Genomic DNA, 18,708 nt, shown 5'->3' with positions numbered 1-18,708 from the left:
CCAATCATGGAGTGCAACTCCACTCAGACACTATCGAGGATGATTTCTTGGTGGACACCTTCGCATCCTCCGAGAGGACTGTAAAAACTCTTCCCATGTTAAAAGGTGTCCTCAAGCCAGCAAAGGACATTTTCAAAGAGACCACAAGGGCACGAGTGATAAACCCCAGGATCGAGAAAAAATACAAACCCGCACCTGGGGACCCCACGTACATTAGGAGACAATTGCCTCTGGACTCCATTGTGGTTGCCAATGCTCGCAAACGGGCACACTCGCAGTCAACTGGTGATGCTCCTCCCCCGGACAAAGAGTCCAAGGTTCTAGAGACCTCCGGAAAACGAATTGCAGCCCAGGCAGCAAACATATGGCGAATCGCCAATACACAGGCCCTCCTAGCTCGCTACGACCGCTCACACTATGACACGTTAGAGACCCTACTCCAACACCTGCCAGACGAATACAAAGAGGCAGCGGAGCTCCTCATCAGGGAGGGACAACTGCTCACAAACGCATCCATCAAGTGTGCACTAGATGCTGCAGACACTGCTGCTCGGGCACTAAACACCAGCGTCATGCTACGCCGACACGCCTGGTTACGAATCTCCGGATTCAAACCTGAAGTCCAAAATAACATCCTCAATCAACCGGTCAACCCCGACTACTTATTTGGACCGGAGGTTGACGCCACCTTAGAAAAGATAAAAAAAGACACAGACACTGCGAAGTCAATGGGGGCTCTGCAAACGCAGACATTTCGTAGTGGCTCCTTTCGTCACCCCGGAAACAGAGGTGCAGGGAGAGGACAGGGGGCACAGCAAACCTACAATAAAGGGGGCACACAGAGTTCCTACGATAAAAACACCCGAGGGGGATATCGTGGTTCCAGCACCAAGGGCAGAGGATGTGGTTACGGCAATACCAGGTCCTCCCCTAAGAGCAAACGGTGACGCCCTCTCCCTTCCCACCTACCACATAACACCTGTCGGGGGGAGACTCCAGCGGTTCCTGTCCACGTGGGATTCCATCACCACAGACAGGTGGGTGAAAGATGTTATCCAACACGGTTACTGTCTCGAGCTAACCTCCACTCCACCCACCATACCGCCAAGACACCGTCCTATGTCCTCAGAGCACTTAGCGTTATTACAGCAGGAAGTGCTAAGTATGCTGCAAAAAGGCGCAATAGAGGCCGTGCCCATACACCAGCAAGGGACAGGCGTGTACTCTCTGTACTTCTTGATACCAAAAAAGGACGGGTCACTCAGACCTATCCTAGACCTGAGACCCCTCAACCAATACATTCTCTCGGAACATTTTCACATGCTCACCCTGCAGCAGGTTCTCCTGCTCCTCAGACAGGGAGATTTCCTAGCCACGCTAGACCTCAAAGATGCGTATTTCCACATACCCATACATCCATCACACAGAAAATATCTCCGGTTCACCATTCAGGGTCAGCACTATCAATTCAAAGTACTCCCCTTCGGAGTCACAACAGCACCCAGAGTTTTCACAAAGTGCCTAGCTACCGTGGCTGCACATCTACGGAGGCAACACGTTCACGTCTACCCTTACCTGGACGACTGGCTTGTTCAGGCAAAGTCAGCCCAGCAATGTGCCAGCCACATGTCCCGCACCATTCACCTTCTTCACAGTCTGGGATTCTCACTAAATTACCCAAAATCACATCTCCAGCCCGCACACGTACAACAGTACCTCGGTGCGACCATAGACACTCTTGCAGCCACAGCTCAGCCAAATTTAGTGAGGATCAACAGCATGCAAATGGTAATTTCCAAGTTCAAACCCCAACACTCCCTTCCTGCGAGAGTGTTCATGCAGTTGATAGGCATGATGGCCTCCTGCATTTTCATAGTCCCACACGCAAGACTACATATGCGCCCGCTTCAGGAGTGCTTAGCACGTCAATGGAATCAGGCTCAAGGGGAATTAAAAGACCTAGTGTTGGTGAGCGGTCGGGCATACAACTCTCTGCATTGGTGGAATCCACAAAACCTTTGCAAGGGCCGACCGTTCCACGAGCCTGTTCCACAAATAATACTGACAGCGGACGCCTCTCTCCAGGGATGGGGAGCCCATTTACTCCATTACACAGTGCAGGGACTATGGACGACACAACAAAAGAAGATGCACATCAACCTTCTGGAACTGATGGCAATCTTCCTAGCCATGAAGGCATTCAAAGTACACCTGTGCAACAAAGACGGACAACATGACTGCCATGTACTACATACAGAAGCAGGGAGGAACACACTCTCCACAGTTGTCTCATCTGGCTCAGAGCATGTGGAAGTGAGCCATTCAGAGGAACATATTCCTCATGGCGGAACACCTCCCGGGCAAAGACAACCAGATGGCGGATCTGCTCAGCAGACACAGCCACCAGATGCACGAGTGGGAGTTACACCCATCAGTACTCCAACCATACTTCCAGCAGTGGGGTCATCCAGAGATAGACCTATTCGCGACAAGCGAAAACGCAAAATGCCAAAGCTTTGCCGCCAGGTTCCCACATCCACAGTCGCAGGGCAATGCGATATGGATGAACTGGTCCGGCAGATTTGCGTACGCTTTTCCCCCAGCGCCATTGATACCACTGGTGGCACGCAAACTGCGACAGCACTCAATGACACTCATCCTGGTTGCTCCAACATGGGCACGCCAGCCATGGTACACAACCTTTCTGGAACTCTCCGTGGTGCCGCACCAAAAGCTGCGGATAACACCCGCGCTTTTGACGCAGAACCATGGAGAAATTCGGCACCCAGATCCGCAACAGCTGAACCTGGCAATCTGGCTCCTGAAGTCCTAGAGTTTGGCTACCTAAACCTGCCACCGGACTGTATGGAGATCATTAAGGAGGCCAGGAGACCCACTACCAGAGCTTGCTATGCAGCTAAATGGAAGAGGTTTGTCATTTATTGTAATAACAATGACATTAACCCGCTAGACGCATCCGTTCAAAATATAATCTGTTACCTCTTACACCTATACCGATGCAATCTGGCATACACCTTGTTAGAAATGGGATTTCTGGTTGGCTGAGGCTTGCGCCAAAGCCAGGCAGAAACCACCACTCTAGTCAGGGCTGGGGAGTTACACGCCAAAGATAACCCCTGCTCACCCCCTTGGTAGCTTGGCACGAGCAGTCAGGCTTATCTCTGAGGCGATGTGTAAAGCGTTTGCGCGCGCACCCAGCAACAACACCCAAGGCCCACCACAAAGGAAACTCCACACAAGGTATTCTATAAAAATAGCCTTTGTATTATACACAACACATTAGATAAAAACACACACTCTACAATGTGCCAACAGGCACGGGCAGAATTTACAAGGGATTATATATACAGGGGACAGGGCCACATGGACCACTGTCAGGAATTAGCACTCTTAGAACATAGCACAATCACCAATAGTAAACGTAGAACATAACACAAAGTAACTGTAGAGCACAACCAGTCTCTACTGGCGCAATAATGACCTCCGCGTCATCACACTAGCATCAGGTATAAAACCTATCCTGCATCCATCACAGGGGCATAAATCACATTATGCAATTCTCATTGGTCTAACTCATTAGACCTAACCACCTAGGTATAACTATACTAGGGGCGCACATCGCACAGGGAAGTACATTCTCCCTACCATCAACCTAAGCAGGTAAAACAACCTTCTAGGCAGAAATAACCACATTTAGAGGTATAAGACACAGGGTGCGCCAAACATACTATACACAGCACATTTCCTAGCACCAAAAGCATGAACACAGGGTGCGCAAAACATACTACACCGTACATTTCCTAGCACCACAATCACATCAGAGTCCAGGTTGCGCCAGAACCTAAACGTAGCAGCGGCCCACTACTTGCTGGGCAGCTGGGGACAAGCACAGGGCCTAAACGCTGCAGCTGGCACTAAGTGCTGCGCAGCTGGGGAAGGCAAATAGGAGGCATGGGCTCTCACTGGCCCCTGAACACATTATCCAAAACGCTGGAGCCACCTGGCTCAGAAAATAACATGTCCCCCTTGGAGTCCCTCTGGACTCTAACCAAATGATGCCCTCTTCGTTGGAGCCATCTGGCTCTGGAAATATGTAGCCCCTCTGGAGCGCACTGGCTCTGTGAATAACTAGGGCCCCGAGCGTTGGAGCCCTCTGGCTCTAAAATAATGATGGCCCCGTTGGAGCCTGTGGGGCTCTAAAACAAATATGCCCCTAAAAGCGAGGGAGCGCACTCGCGCTCGGAACCACCCGTGCCCCGCAACATTGGAGCCTTACAGACTCGAGAAACAATCGTGCCCTCAAGGGGGCGGGGGGCGCCTAAACACAACATGCCCATGTGGGAGCCTCTCTGGCTCTAGAGATAACATGCGCCACAAACTAGTGGCCCGCTACGGCGGCGCCACTGGCAAAACTGGCCCCCTCTGGGGCTCTAGGCAAAATGATGCCCAGGTCGTTGGAGCGGCCCGCTGCACACACGGGGCCGCTCTGACTCGGTGCCTCGCACCAACACCAAGCCTGCTCCCACTCGGTGCCTCGCACCAACACCGAGCCTGCTCCCTTGGGGGAGCGCGAGCACTGTGCCGCCCTGTCCCCTGCCCAGCCCTTACTCACCGGGCTCCGGCGCAGGGGACTCCACTTCTTGCGGCGGCAGCACTTCTCCGGCGGCGCGGGGCTTCCCTTGCAGATGGGAGCCTCGCGCTGTTCTCCGATTTCACCCGGGCCCGCAACTCTCGCGCTGCTTCCGCTCCAGCCGCTGGCCCCGCCCCCGTCACAGGCAGTCTTGCCTGACTTCCGGGCGGCCGCGGTTGGCAGCGGCGGCGATTTCCTCGCTTCGAATGAGGGGTAGGCTCCCTCGAGCATGATAATAACTGCAGCAGCGGGGTGGGCACCAGTGTGGGATGCCAGTAAGCGGGGTGGGCACCCGTAGTATGAAGAACATGAGACGAAGACGCAGGGTGGGCACCTGCGCACTAAAGCAACGGAATAAGCGGGGTGGGCTCCCGCCAGGCACACGTCATGGGGGAATCCCTAGTCTGGGGATTCCTTCTCCATCGCAGCGTGATGCTGCACCGCCCCCAGCTCCTTTCTCTGGGGAAATAAAAGCGCTCTCCAGGCGCTAGAAGGCTGCACCAAGCCTGGGCAGTGAAAAAGGACCAGCAAAACGAGCCAAAAGGTCCTGAAGGCGTCCAGGGGGCAAAGCAGGGCCCAGGGGCCAGCACACAGGGCCCTCCAGCAGGAAGGTAGCCCCCATGGCGGTCCCTCCTGGGCCCCAGCAGCAGCGCGCCCCTGGCAGATTCAAGTCAGAACAAGAACATTTTGTAAGGGGACACAGCCCCTTTTTATACACCAAATCCCTTTGTTCTGTGTTCAGGGTGAGGGGGAAAACCAGTCGCAGCTGGTTGGGGAGCACCCTTGATGTGCTCAGCCCCTCACTCTATTCACTGGCAGGGCTAGGGTCGTCAGTCGCACCACAGGGGGCGGAGCCAGCAGTGTGTGGGGAAAACCCTGCCCTATTCAGGTCCAAGGTGCACTCCTCCCCAGCCATCAGCATGCTAATCTCACACTCACCACTGGGGCAGACCCAACCAGACTCCTGGAGCCAGGCTCACCAGCCAGCTCCAGCCAATCACACGCCAGACGCACTGCACACAGAAGTGCCCACTTCTAGAAGTGGCACTTCCACACTAGGTAGATGCACGCCGCACACATCATCGCGCAGCATTCACTCCCACGAGTCCGCACATACCAAACTCGGGCCTGCACACCCCATGCATCAGGAACTAATAGGGACACATACATTCCCCATGCATTCCTATGGGAGGGCAGGCCTATCTCACCACATGCACTCAGAGCACGCACGCACTTTATCCTGGGACACAGGGAAAGTGCGCAGAAACCAAGAAAATCACCACACCAAGTCACCAATAAAAGGCAAAAAGTTCAGGGGTGAACCTGCCAGAAGGGCCAAGTCCAACACACCTCAATACGTATCCATTTGACCGCAATAGCAGCCTATCTCCAAAACAGGCAGCACCTCTCTTTATTCAGAGTGCCTGCCATCAAAGCCTTCTTGGAGGGACTTAAACGAGTAATTCCCCCAAGACACCCACCAGCACCGGTGTGGAACCTCAACTTGGTCCTCACCCGACTGATCGGTCCACCCTTCGAACCTCTCCACTCATGTGAGATCCAATTCCTCACCTGGAAAGTAGCCTTTCTAGTGGCAATCACTTCGTTAAGAAGAGTTAGTGAACTCCAGGCACTAACCATTCAAGAGCCATTCATACAGGTTCACGCAAACAGGGTCGTACTACGTACCAACCCCAAATTCATGCCTAAAGTAATATCGCGGTTCCACATGAATCAAACTATTGAACTGCCTGTCTTCTTTCAAAACCCACAAAATGTCGCCGAGAGGATGCTCCACACACTGGATGTAAAGAGGGCCCTCATGTACTATATTGACAGAACTAAAAACTTTAGGAAGACTAAACAACTCTTCGTTGCCTTCTCTCCACAACACAAGGGCAACGCCATTTCCAAAGAAGGTATAGCCAGATGGATCGTTAAATGTATCCAAATTTGTTATCAAAAAGCTAAACGCACATTAACGATTCCCCCACGAGCCCACTCAACACGAAAGTTAGGGGCGTCCATGGCTTTCCTGGGAAACATTCCTTTACAGGAAATATGTAGAGCAGCCACATGGTCCACTATACATACATTTACCAAACACTACTGTGTAGATGTACACTCAAAACAGCAGGCAGCTGTAGGACAGGCTGTTCTCAAAACTCTTTTTCAGACCGCTGCAGCTGGCACTGGTAGCCGCCGCTAATAGGAGGTACTGCTATATATTCTATGCACAGATATGAATTCAGCAGCCCACATGCCTCGAACTGAATATGCTACTTACCAGTATGCATCTGTTCTTGGCATGTAGGGCTGCTGACATTCATATCGCCCACCCTCCTCCCCGGCGCCTGTAGCAGCTGCAGCTCTCAGAATTACTGTATAGCATGGTCATCACTTTCTGTATCTACTCCATCACTGCCACAATGGCGAAAAACAATCTGAGGATGGAGAGGATGCCCATGCGCACTGTAGTCCAGGGGAGGAGTCCCCTATCTCAGGATACTTCGAAGACTCTTCCAGGACAACAACGTGCAAACATCCGGACCCAACACTAGGCGGCTATCTATGCACAGATATGAATGTCAGCAGCCCTACATGCCAAGAACAGATGCATACTGGTAAGTAGCATATTCAATATCCCCAGGCGTCAGACTGGATCCGGAAACTTTTCCTGCAGCAGCACCGCTGCGCGCCGGGGGGCGGCGCCGTCTGGCTCCGCCCTGACATTGTCCCCGGACATGACGTCAGTGAAGCTATATATGCCCCTCCCGGCGCGCTGACGTCAGATTTCGTTGGCGAAACTTTTCCGTGTCAGAACGCGGATCCTGAGAAACCAGCAGTTCCTTGCCCTGGTTTTTGGGCCCTCTCGACACCGTGTGTGTCGGGGTGGTGGAACAGTGTGCAATGCCTTCCGGCTTCAAGGCTTGTGAAGCCGTGCGCCTCAGATGTCTGGCACTGACCCGCACCTCATATGTATGTGGTGCCTCAGCGTGCACCACGACTCCAAGGACTGTGACGCATGCCACCAAATGAAGTCAAAGTCCTTGAGGGAGCGGCGCATTTAATTGCTGGCCGCACGGCTGTCCGGTCAAGCTCCCTCTCGTCGGCGCGCTTCTACTCTGGATCGGGCTCGCTCCCGAGGTCGCTCCCGCGACCGCTGTGTGACACCAGGTAAGCGTAAGCACAGGCGTTGCTTACGGAGCTCTTCTTCTACCCGTGCTGCTTCCTCTCATAGTGAGCCGGTTAAAGGCGTACGGTGTCCTCTGTATCCACCCTTTCTGGGTGTTGGGGCAACACGTGCCCAAATGGAGGCCTATTCTAAGGCACTCCAGGCTTGTTTTCAGTCGCCCCCTCTCCCTGATGCGTCTTCGGGACCCACAGAGGTAGCAGGCACTGTGGTCGGGTCATTGTCTGCGGACGTTTCCCCAGCACCGGCTGTGTGCGTCGACTCCGATTCTGGAGCCGATGCGACGCCGACAAGCCAGGATCCAGAGCACTGCCCTCCCCGTCGTTCAGTGCATAGTCCTGTACGGCTCCCTGCGCCGACGTCGGAGGCGGCTCCGGCGATGTCGGCGCCGGTGACGCCAGCGGCACAGGACTCTGCAACACCGACCTCGGTGCCCGGTACTGCCGCAGGCTCGGTGCCGGCGCCTTGTACTCTCTCTAGGGAGGTTGTCTGCGTGCTGGCGACTCCACTATGGTGCCGTTCGACGTCGGTTCCGGCGTCGAGCCGGCTTCCCTTGGTGGATGATCTCCCCCCCCCCCCCCCCCCCCCCCCCCGATTCCCTGGGTGGCTGTACGTCTCCCCCACAGCGTCCGTTAACGCCGGTACTCCCATCTACGCCTCCTCCTCTGAATCCTAGGGCTTCCCTGGACTCAGGGTGCAAGTTCCTTCTGTAGCCTGGCCTTCCGGTCAGTCTCCACCTTCGCCACTCCTCATGTCCAGTGGCAGACTTAGCCTTCAACTGTCTCCTACTGACCATTTGTTATCTCCTACTCGGATGGTGACTGAGTCTAGTGCTGCCTTCGTGCGAGCTATTCAAGGGGCGGCAGCTTGCATGGCCTACAACCCCCTATGGTGCCTATGCTTTCTGATCCTTTATTGGATCTGCTCCATTTGGAGCCTGTTGAAGTAGAACCTTTGCTGCCCTTCGGGGACTCACTATTTGACACCCTGCGTGGCACTTGGTCCAAACCCTCTTCCGGGTGGCCCGGTTGACCAGGCTATTGCCTGTAGGCACTGCCTGGCACCATGTGAACCTCTTTGTCTGTCTCTTCACCCGCCTGCTCAAGGCCTAGTTGTTCAGGCAGCTTTTTATTTGCACTCTTTACCATTGTTACCTCCCACGAGAAAGTCTCGGTGGCGAGATGACTGAGGCCGCAGGCTTTTCGCCTCCGCTAGCGCAGGCCTCCGTGCTTTAAATACAGCCTGTGTGTTTGCATGCACATCTGCCGCTCTTTGGGACTCGGTTGCTCACCTTCTCCCCTCTATTCTAGAAGGGTCACATATGGAATTGCTCCGCATTCTTCTGCATGGAAGATGCACAGCGCAATTGTCTTCCCTGGACACAACTCACTCTATGGGACGGGTCTTGGCTCGCGCTGTGGCTTTACGTCGCCATGCTTGGCTGCGCGACAGTCGCTTCCCTGATCATATTCGGGATGCCCTCAGGGATCTTCCGTTCAATGGAGTGGATCTTTTTGACCGCCGGTCTCCCTATTTTGTCAGGCATGCGATAACTCTGGTGGCTGTGTTCTCGGCATTATTTTCCGGACCCGCTCTGTTGCTCAGGTTGGGTTTCGGGGCTGGTTACTGTTCACGGCTGGTTAGCCATTTCTCAGTTTGTTCGGTGCAGCCGGCTGCCTGCTTCCTTTCTTTTCAGTCCTCTGACTTTGTGCTTACCCAAGAGGACACCCATACTGGTTTGCCTTACCCTATGTGGGGTATTTGATGACATTCGGTTCAACAGTTGTCTTGGTACGCTCCTATGGAGTCCCTGAGCAGAGGTCCTCGTATAACTTGCCTTCTTGCAAGTTGGGTTGGTCTGTCTGTATGGCATCTCGATCCGGTTTGGGTCCCGTACCATGTACTGTCTATCTCGCACATCGGGTGCACCGCCTGGTTGTGGCGGTTCTTCTGCTAACGGCACCGTTTGCCGCTATGCAGCCTGTTTCTTATTGCCGCTATGCGGCCTGCTTCTTGTTGTTCTTTTTTGGTGCACCTGCACCTTCTGGTCTTCCAAGCCACTGGGTTAGCAGAGGTTGCCTTTCTTACGTGCCTTAATCCCTGCTTTTGGTGGCCGCTTAATCTACAGCAGTGTCCTTAATTCCTGCTTTTTCTGTATGGGGATTTCCCAGCTTTGCTTGGGGTTCATGCTGTGTGAGAAAGTGCCATCTTTCTTGCATGGTATGCCCCCACTTTTTGCTAAATTGCTGAATGTACTTCGATTGAGTGTACCCTGGGTTCCTGCCAATCAGGTGCCCAGGGCCTATGTTCCTTCCTTAAACCACACAAACTCCAAATTGGCAAACCCTAGCCACATGTCAGCCCCTAGTAAATGGTACCCTAGGTACCCAGGGCCTTGTGACCAGATAAGGCCTCTAAGGGCTGCAGCACTCATTGTGCCACCCTCAGAGGCCCTGTACCCTTACACACACACTGCCCTTGCAGGCTGAGTGTCTGGGTGCAGGACAAAACAAAGAGTCGACATGGCACACATCACTGTGTACCATGCCCATCACCTACACTGCCAAGGCATATGTCAGCCACCCCTCTAGCTGGGTGCCTTACGCCTATGGTGTGGGCACAGGAGCAGAAGCCCTGTGCCCCTACAGTACCCAGGTCCATTCCTGGGCACTGTAAGTGCAGTGCTGCCATTTAAGAGTACATGGTGCTGGGAGCTTGTCAAACACGAGCTCCACAGCACCATATTGGCAACACTGAAGCCTGGGAAGTTTGGTATCAAACTTCTCAGCACATTGAACCCACACTGATGCCAGTGTAGGATTTAATGTACTAAGCACCCCAGAGGGCATCTTAGAGATGCCCCTTTACAGCTAACTTACAATCCACGTCTGCTCTGAGGCTGCCCAGGCTGCCACACAGCAGACACGTTGCTGGACCCCTGGGTGGGAGAGCCCCTGCTCTCCCGGGCCTGCAACAATGCACATCCTGGGTGAGGTGAGAAATCTCCTCCCCCAGGATGAGCAAAGGGAAGCTTCAAAGGCAGGCCGCCATTTGGAGTTTCCCCAGGCCACTGCAACCCCCCACTCTGGTGGGAAGCTTGGCCGGAAACCCCATACAAGGACAGGGGATGTGCCAGCCTGCCCACCCCACCCCTCAGGTGGGGGAGGCGAGGTGAAGCACATCTCCGGGCTCTCGCCATCTTGAAGATGGGAGGCCCTGCCCAATCAGGATTAGGCTACTGCCCCCCTCCCACAGGAGAGAGGCAGGATAGGGGGTGTACCCACCCCAGGACCAGGACCCATTGGTCCCTGGCCTTCACCTACCTGTAACGCCCCTAAATCTAGTATTTAGGGGCACCCTGAACCTTCCTTCCTCAGATTCCAGATAGAAAACTACAAGAAGAGCAAGAAGAACAAGGACCTGCCCTGCAGCTGCTAAAAAGAGAAGAAGACACCAACTGATTTGGCCCCAGCCCTACCGGCCTGTCGACTCTCGAACCTGCACCAGCGCGGCATCTCTCGTGGCCAGCAACCTCACCAACCCCGGAGGACCTGGCTACCTTTTGGCTCGAAGCCCCTGGGACTCCCATGAGTAGAGGCTCTACTCAAGAAACCTATTTTTAACCCCTGGCAGCAGCCCGCAACCGCGGACCCAACACACTCTGCACCAGCCAAGCCTGGCCAGTGCCGGAGTGGACAAAGACCCAGAGGACGACCCCACGGCGACTGTGACCCCGAGTCTGGCACCCAAGGACCCCCCTCGACATCCCGGAAGAAGCCTGCAGCCTCAGTACCAAGTGCCACCCCAACCGCGATCAACCAGAGGGTTAGATTCCCGACGTCAAAAGGCACCCCTGCACCCGGCGCCCTGCGGCCCCCTGTGCCCAATCCCGGGGTACCCACCTAACCTACAACTACCCAACTTACCTCTCGAAGTGGTGGTGGCACCTGAAACATCTTCGTCCCCGAGCCTGCAGCCTTTTTCCAAACCGGAATATTCCCATTGATTTCCATTGAGCGCCCGAAGGCTCAAAAGCACCCTGCACCCAGCCGCCCGAGTGGCCCTGGCAGTGCCCTCTCTACACCAATCTACTTCCCCACTTGCCCTGAGTAAGTGACCAGGAGCCCAGCTCCCACAGCCGCGTGGATTGCCAGACAGCAGCCACCAACCAAGGCCCCCCTATCCCTCCTAGGATAACATTGGGCCTAACTCTCTCTGCACCCGGCCGTCCTGAAACCGCTGAGGGTGAACCAACTGTACCTACCTGACACTGGGGGACCCCTGAGTCCATGCCCGGAATTTCAACTCTGCCAGTCGAGTACTTACCCTTAAACCGCTAACTTCATTTTCCTCATAGGGTAACATTGACTGGCTTTTTCTTCAAAAATCTTCCAAGTGTGAACTTTTCAAAACTGCAAATATTCACCAAAAATCAGCCAAGTGACAAAAACGAATTTACTCACCTGCTCCTAGGTGAGCTCCCAGTGCTGGATCTTGGTGCGCAGCCCTGACCCTGAAAAGTGTTCACAACTATACTTACCTCTAACTCATTTTTCTCCCATAGGAAACCATTGTCTGCTTTTCTGTGAAATTTCTTCTAAGTGTCTATTTTTGCAAATTTGAAATATTCTTTTAAAATCGTACCATTTCTGCAAACGAAATTACTTACCTGTTTTTGATAAGGACCCCAGTCCTGGGTCTAGGTACCCAGTCCTGGATTACTAAAGTAACGATAAAGTACTCTACCTGCAATTTGAATTTCTTGCCATAGAGATCCATTGAATGTTTTCTTTGAAATATTTTCTAAGTGCTAACTTTTGAAATAGCTAAATATTATTTAAAAATTATTACAGTTATTAAGTCGACTTTCATCACTTGATTCTGAATACTGACCCAAGGCTGGATCTAGGAGCCAGACCTGGAATTCCAAAAGTAATCTGAAAAGTAATTTATTACAAATAACCTGAATTTACCATTGAGCTCAATGCATTGTTATGTTTAGAAAATAGGATTGTTTATTGCAACCAACTGTGACTGTTTACACAAATGTATTGCTTAAGACAAAAGTATTTATATTCAACCTCTCATTCTGAGAAAGTATATTTTTACCCCCTTTGTGGTTCTAAAAATAAAACAAGCATATATTTTATATATGTAAACCATTGGCCTAGAGTTCAGTTATTGAGTGTGTGAAACCATTTGCTGACTGAGTGTGTACAATAAATGCTTTACACTGTCCTCTGGTACTGCCTTACTGCTCGACCAAGCTACCACTTTTGAGAGTAAGGTCATACCTAACTTTGACCTCTATCAGCCTCTGGGGGACTGTGGACTCTGTACACCCTGTACCTATTAGGGAACAGTATATACAGAGCCACTTTCTCACATGCTGTACACTCTCCGAGGGTGTCTTTTCCTCCTTTGATTCGGGGACCTTTACCTCTGGCCTCACTTTTGCCAGGGTTGTGCCTCGTTTTTCTCCGACTCTGTCTTGCGGGGGACTCTTGTTGGGTCACGTTTTCATTGTTTCAACGTTTTCCCTCCGGCTCTGGCTCCCCTCTGTGCTCTTACCTGACGGGTTTGTGCAGGCTCTCTCCTTTATACAGTGTCCTTGGGTCCTCCCCTGGTCTACTTCCGCCATTTCCTAAAGCGTCCGGCACCCTGGTGCCCTTTTTCGGCTGCTGCCCTCTTGCAGTTTGGTTCCTCTGGGCTGCTCTGCTACCCTACACGAAGTCCTTGTGTCCTTCGTATGGCTCCAGAGTCCACACAACGTGCTTCGGTTCCTTCCTGTCTTCGTTCTGGTTGGTAAAGCCCCACTGGTTGTACTCCGCCTTCACATACTATGTCACCATCGCCTGGTCATGGCGTGTCGTCTACCTTCCGTGCTACCAGCTTGCGCCATAAATTGTCATTTATGTCGCTTCAGTCTTACTGGTGATGGTTTCCGCAGAGCTACTTCTCGCAGTTGTGCTCTTTAGGCTGGTATGCGAGGTCTCTGTCTTACCGGCTGTCGTCTCTCACGGCTTGGCTGCCATCTGCATCTAAACACTTAGCCATATCTAGGATATGGTTTCTTCTCCATGCTGGCGCTTTCTGGGTGAGGGTCAACCTATTGCCTCTGCTGACCCACGTGCAGTTGCGCGTACAAGTTCCTCAGTGTTCTTTCACACTGTTTTCTGGGAAAACCTGTACTTGTTTAGGCTTTTGTCGCCGCTTCAGATCCTGGAGATCTTTACCACTCTGGGTGAGTTCATCTCCCTCTTTCGAGTCCTTGACTTTCACTTGGCCTCAACCCACTTTCCATAACTGGGTTCTTTCCTGCTGTTCGTGGTAGCTTCTATTGCCTTTGCCTCCCACTGCTTCCGCTCCCTTTAGCACGTCATGCTCTGGTGGTTACCTGCGTTCTGTCCTCCTTACGGTGTTAAGTCACCTTATGGACCCCTACGTTCTTTCAAGAACTTCATGGGATTCAGTCACAGACCCGCCTCCTCTGTGGGTATGGCTTTGGTATCTATTCTAAGTTAAGGAATCTGCTGCTAGACGTCTCTATCAGATGAACGAGTTACTTACCTTCGGTAACGATGTATCTGGTAGAGACATAGTCTGGCTGCAGATTCCTTAACGCCCGCCCTTCCTCCCCGTTCTGCGAGGACCCTTTTAGGTAGAGGCTTTTCTATACTCGCCTCCCTTGCGCTGGCTTACCCTTTTGCCGGGTGATATACTCTCACTCCAACACAGACTAATTAGTTGTGTTCATAGATCATATGTTCCTTCCAGTCCTTGGCCTGGATTGTAGGATGTAAATTCCATTCACGATTTTCCCACCATCCCGCTTTCCCCTTTTACATTGCCTTGTGGTCTTTGCCACCTCGGCGGCCTTTCCTTCAACTCTATTGGCTATGTACATTGTGGATCTTTGATTGGGATTGCAACGTCCTTTTCTGGTTACATTTTGTGGTGAATTCTCCTTAATCTAGTGTTCCGGACCTGTTCTCCTTCACGGTTTTACTTTCATGATGTGGACTGTCTATCCTCTGCCAGGCTGTTTTTCCACATCCTTGACCCCTTCAATGTTGATTGAGCCTTCGCTCTTGCGGGGTGGCTCTTCAGAGCACTGCTCTCACTTGTCAATTTCTTCAATTTTTTCATAATTTTTGCACACTGTTCCCATATTTTCACCGTTTTTTGGTGATGGCTCTGCGTTCTGACGCGGAAAAGTTTCTCCAGCAAAAACTGAGGTCAGCGCGCCGGGAGGGGCATATATAGCTCCACTGACGTCATGTCCGGGGAACACATCAGGGCGGAGCCGGATGGCGCCGCCCCCCAGCGCGCAGAGGTGCCGCTGCAGGAAAAGTTTTCTGGATCCAGTCTGACGCCTGGGGATATTCTAAATTAAGAAATCTGCGGCTAGACTATATCTCTACCAGATATATCGTTACCGATGGTAAGTAACTAGTTCTTCTGAACCCTACTGTCGTGGAGTTATGTGAACTCAGGGTGCAGTCCGCTAAACCCTACTGTCGTAGAGGGATGTGAACTCAGGGTGCCGTTGTAACATCGCAATGCGTTACCACCCCTTGTTTAGGCACTTGGACCTCTCTACAGTTTCCTGTTATGTTCATTATTAGCTGTGCAGAGCTTATAATTGAGGCAGGAACGAGCACTGTTCGAATTTAGGAGGCTAGCCTTGGGTGGGATTGTTTCTCGCGATGTTCTGGCGGCATCTGCTGCCAAGAGCCATAGCACTGCTACAAATGTGGGAAGGGTTGGGTCCACTGGTGCGTACTGCCTGTCACCTGGAGTGGTAGCACTTTGTGGGTTAGAACGCATTATTGGATTCTTGATTTGGCATTAGATCAATAGCCCTAAGGTACGCTGGCCAGTACCGGTCTGGTTTGTGCACAGGTTGTGACCTCTCTGATCTCTAGACCTACTAGTGTGACTTGTATGAGTAGAATAGACTGTTGGAGTATGAGCACCAGACAAGGGTCTTATCGAGTGATGGAACTGGAAAGATGAGGGTTGGCTTGGAGGGAAGGAGAGGGAAGCAGAGGATGAACTATTCCTACAAGCAAAGGTGCTGTAGTTTGCAGGGATTAGGGGTGGGGCAGGAATAGAAGACCGTCTTGCTTCGCCATTCTGATTACAATCCCTGCCATATATGCAGCTCTGTCTTTGAAGTTTCTTGCACATATTGTACTAACCCCTTCTCTCATTCCTTCAGCCCGGAGACTGTGTCATTAGCAAGGTCCTGACTTTTGACCTCACACCGTATCCTGATGCCAATCCGAATCCCAACGAACAGTAACAGCAGCGATGGGCTTCACCTCTCTGTCTTCTGTTGTGACTACTTCCCACACCTTTCCCTGGGCTTCTAGGTTGAGTAGCTCTGCACTTCGTGACCAGGGGCTGGCTTACCTTTCTTCAGTAGAACCTGTAGGGGTGAAGCTCTGCAGCCCTGCACTTGAGACGAGTAGTGACCGGAATCTCACAATGGTGCTGGTTGGCGAAAGTCCTCACTGATACTATGACAGGAAGTCTTGAGTTGAAACCGCAATACCTGGTGGACTGGCTCAGCACTCCTGTGTGGACATCGGAGATTGAACTCTAGCAGTGAGAGGCTTTTTCTTTTTTTAATGTGACTGGTTGTAGGAGTTTCTCAGCACTAGCGTTCCAGCTCCTACGATGCAAAGCAAAAATCATGGAACTGGATCAGTGGACAGGGATCATGAATGAGGAGGTTACCATTGGTCCCCTTTGAGCTTTAAACATGGCGGGTCTAGGGTTTCTCCTGAAGTTTTTAATATTGTTTACGTATAGTTATGCTCAAGCTCTTTGCCTTGCTTTCATTGCTTGGTTTTTAGGGGCTTTCCGTCTGCTGTCTCATTTTGTCTCAGAATCATGTTATTGGATCACTTTTTCCAGATCAGCAGAAAGTACTGCTTTTGGCGTTGGACATGTTTCATAGCAGTCACTTTTGAGTCGCACTGCAATTATTGCTGGCTTTGCAGCTGCCTTCCCACCGGGTGTCTAAGTGGGGTGCGTTTCTACAGCTAAAGAGCGCCAGACTCCACAATGGTGAAATCTGTCGCCAACGCATACGCTTTTAACTGCATCACTCTGGGGTTGATGTTCCTTTTAGCATTGGTACAAAATACTGCTTGTGTGTCTTTTTACATGTCTGTTTGTCTTTTGAAAAGGATTTTACTGCCAATAAAGTGTGTCTTCTTATAACTTGTGGTCCTGCTATTCTTTATGAACTATGTGGGTGAAGGAAACTTTGAGAGCACACGAATCTGAGCGGGATCTGCTCTGGTTTTTAGTAGCAAACACACAGCAGAAGAGGCTAAGATTGGGGAGAACATAAGTCAACAGGGGAAGTGTGTATTGGAATCACAGTACTTTCTGGGTGAAGATTGACTGGAAGTCTGTCTGCCTTGCAGTGAAATTAGCTGGCGCCGGAGGTTCACAGAAGACGGTCACATTGACATTGAGTCCAGCTGGGCAAAGAAGCGTCTCACATTCGCCAAGCTCCCTGTTTCCGTTCTTAACATTAAGGCTGCGCTCAGAAGTGTGAACATGACTAATAAAGCTAACTCAACTTCTTTTTTGAAAATATATTTTATTAAGTTTTGAGAGTACCACATGGGCACAGGCCCAACATTTTTCCTCATAGGAACACATTAGCAAAGGATTACAACAGGCGGAACCATCCATGTGTACAATTTGCAAATATAACTGTCCGCAGGCATCCCCACCCCGTCCACATAAGCAAGCATATGTTAACACTTTTATAAACCCAGGAAGACACAGTGACGAATTGTAGATAGCAAATCGAGAACTACCCATTGAGTCACCACTAAGGGGATTGTGATGGAAGGGGAGGGAGGTCCATACCTCTATATACAGCCCATCGGGACCAGATCTTTCTATGCTTTTGCGGGCAGCCCTGCACCTGAAAGACAGCCATTTTGGCACCCATACACGTATCTAGTTCTCCCCGCCACTTTCCTATTGTCAGAGGGGAAGTGCCTTTCCACATTTGAGCTATATCCCGTTTGGCGATGGGAAGGGCAAGAAAGAGTAAATGCTGTTTATACCTGTTACCGCCTAGGTCCTCTGTACCATGGAGAAGAACCAAGCGGGGATCAAGCGGCAGGTCCCAGGATAGCACCTCTTTAAGACAAGTCAATACCTTGCGCCAGAAGGGTTGCAGAGCCACATAGCTCCACACTGTATGGGGAAAGGTCCCCTCCTCTGTCACAACGCAGGCATAGGTGGGACGCCACAACTCCCATCTTCCAGAGGCGCAACTGGGTATAGTATACACAGTGTACATTCTTAAACTGGAAAAGACGGTATCTAGAAGCCACCGCAGCACCACGGGGACTAGCTATGGCCTCAGCCCAGTCGTCGTCCTTCAGGTCTGGGATGGCATCCTGCCAAGCCCTCCTCTTCTTATACAAAGTCGTAGGTGAGTGTGTAGTCAGCGTCTGATATATTTGTCTTATTTTATGCGCACCCAAGTCCCCCATAAGCAGGCGGCCCTCCAATGGATGAAATTCAGGGATATCTGGAATGTGTGCTAGCGAGGGAGACAGACCTTGTCGTAATTGAAGGGATCTGTGAAATTGAGTTTTGGGTAACTGGAACTGTTAAAACGATTTAAGAACGGTACCCTGCACAACGTCCCCCAGGGTGGAAATACCGATCAGATCCCATTGGCGGAATCCCTCCAGGGCCACCACCTGACGCAAATAAGTGCCATGCCATTAAGGCGTTGCCTGTGTCAGCCGTCCATGCCATTCCATGCGACTCACCACATACCTCCACAGCCTAATCATAATCTGGGTGGCCTGTGGTA

The 18,708-nt window shown here is 51.8% G+C and overlaps 1 protein-coding gene across 1 annotated transcript in view; it reads left to right on the top strand.

Annotated features, from left to right (window-relative positions):
* The window catches only part of SMC1A (structural maintenance of chromosomes 1A), a 294,818-nt gene extending 277,740 nt beyond the window's left edge, over window positions 1-17,078 (top strand). The window contains exon 25 of the mRNA XM_085629913.1: window positions 16,069-17,078. Within this exon, the coding sequence (XP_085486039.1) occupies window positions 16,069-16,152 (84 nt within the window). The 3' untranslated portion in view covers window positions 16,153-17,078. The remainder of the gene's footprint in view (window positions 1-16,068) is intronic.
* The last annotated feature ends 1,630 nt before the right edge of the window (window positions 17,079-18,708 follow it).

Source organism: Triturus cristatus, chromosome 10, assembly GCF_964204655.1.
Source record: "Triturus cristatus chromosome 10, aTriCri1.1, whole genome shotgun sequence".
Taxonomy (NCBI): domain Eukaryota; kingdom Metazoa; phylum Chordata; class Amphibia; order Caudata; family Salamandridae; genus Triturus; species Triturus cristatus.
Note: the sequence above shows the minus strand (reverse complement) of the source record. Positions and strands in the feature narration are given on the sequence as shown.